Source organism: Apaloderma vittatum, unplaced genomic scaffold (assembly GCF_000703405.1).
Source record: "Apaloderma vittatum isolate BGI_N311 unplaced genomic scaffold, ASM70340v1 scaffold24332, whole genome shotgun sequence".
Lineage (NCBI taxonomy): Eukaryota > Metazoa > Chordata > Aves > Trogoniformes > Trogonidae > Apaloderma > Apaloderma vittatum.
Genome location: NW_009705656.1, coordinates 1 through 1,597, shown reverse-complemented (window position 1 = coordinate 1,597; position 1,597 = coordinate 1). Strand labels below are relative to the sequence as shown.

At 56.5% G+C, this 1,597-nt stretch overlaps 1 protein-coding gene across 1 annotated transcript in view; it reads right to left on the bottom strand.

Moving 5' to 3' along the window:
• The window catches only part of LOC104270981 (hemicentin-2-like), a gene marked incomplete at both ends in the record, with an annotated part of 27,861 nt that extends 26,335 nt beyond the window's left edge, over positions 1–1,526 (bottom strand). Inside the window, 2 exons of the mRNA XM_009865515.1 lie at positions 452–522; positions 1,366–1,526. Coding sequence (XP_009863817.1) covers positions 452–522; positions 1,366–1,526 — 232 coding nt within the window. The remainder of the gene's footprint in view (positions 1–451; positions 523–1,365) is intronic.
• Between the last annotated feature and the right edge of the window lie 71 nt (positions 1,527–1,597).

Here is a 1,597-nt window from a genome sequence, read left to right as displayed (position 1 = left end):
AGGGAAATGCCACAGAGAATTAGCAACACACGGGAGGCAGGGCAGGAGCCGGGATGGATAAAGCATGAGTAAACTCCCAGAGAGTGTTTCAGCTGGCAGAATGCAGCTGAAACAGTTTAAAAAAAAAAAAAAAAGAAAAAACTTGATTTTCAGACAGCACTTCTAGAAGACGGCATTTTTGATTCCTTGGAGAGTTTGCGCAATCACTCCCCAGGAAAGCATTCCTACTTTGGGATGAGAGCCGTAAGCTGAGAGCCTGGGGCAGAGCACCCACATTGCCCACCCTCCCCACTCCCACCCCGGTGGGGTTCAGCCCCAGCACACCCAGCTCAGCCCCAAGCCGGAGGGTAGCGGGGATCGCTCCTGGGACCTGCCACCAAGCAGGAATACAGGGTCAGGTTTCCCACCAAGCCAACCCCAGAGCAGCACACCGGCGCTGAGGACACCCTACCTGGACGTGGAGCTCCCGCAGGCGCCGCTGGAAGAGCCGGGGGTCCGCAGTGAGGGTGGCAGGTCCCACCTCTGCAAACACACCCACACCGCCAGCACCTCAGTCTCTCCAGCCACCAGCACCAGCCTCCCCTAGTGCTCCCAAGCTCCTGCCCCAGCTCAAACACCCTGACAGGACCCGTGAGCCTCAGGCTTTAATCATCTACCCTGGCATGGCAACGAGCAAGATGTACGTTTGGGCAGACTGGCCTTATGCCAGCGCTCCCAGTGGTCCCCGCCAGGGTTAGCTGCAAACCCGGCAACTTTTTCTAACGTGTGAAGCTCCCAACCAAGCAATACAGAAACATGTTTACTGCCTCTGCCTCCTTTTCTGTCCCGCTCCAGCGATTTTCATTCAAAACTAGCGTTTCTGCTGAGAATAAAGCCTCGTCCTGCTCTCCTTGTAGGGTGCTGGGGCTCTTTAGGAGAGCAGCTTCTGTTTATGGGTGTGCACAAAAATCCCAAGACAAAGACTGGGACAGAAGGAAATTATTCTGGTACTGCAGTAAATTACCAAAACATCTCAGTGAGTGGTGCTTCTGCTGAGCCGATTGGGAAGCACATTGTGGACTTGCACAGAAATGCCCCACCCCGTGATTAGACTGGGGGGACTGGAACAGGCTAGAAGTAGAGGAGCCACCCAGAAGTGGGTACCGGCAGCACTGGGATTAAGCTGAAGAGAAACTGTTTGTCCAGCACCATGCCCTCAGGCTGCAGCTCACTTTTCCGCTGCTACCCCCATCACAATGGTCACCAAAGAATTAAAAATGGGAGAAAGGGAAGTGCACGCTTCAGCCCCTGACACATCCAGAACCACCCCCCGGCTCCTTGCAGCCCCGTTCCTTTTTTTGCCCCTCCCCCTGGCCCCAGCCGTACCTGGGTCGTGGAAGGGGACCAGGGCGTAGTTGCTGATGGGCTTGGTGGCCCTGCTGAGCGTCCGCTCCAGGATGCGCGAGGCCCCGTCCATCACCTGCACCAGGTCGTCGTACATGGAGCCCGTGACATCGAAGACGAAGGCTAAGGTGGCTCCCCCTGTGCTGGGGGAAGACTCGGCAAATCCATGGGTCAGCAGCAGCCAGAGGCTCACAAACACCCCTCTGTGGGCTGG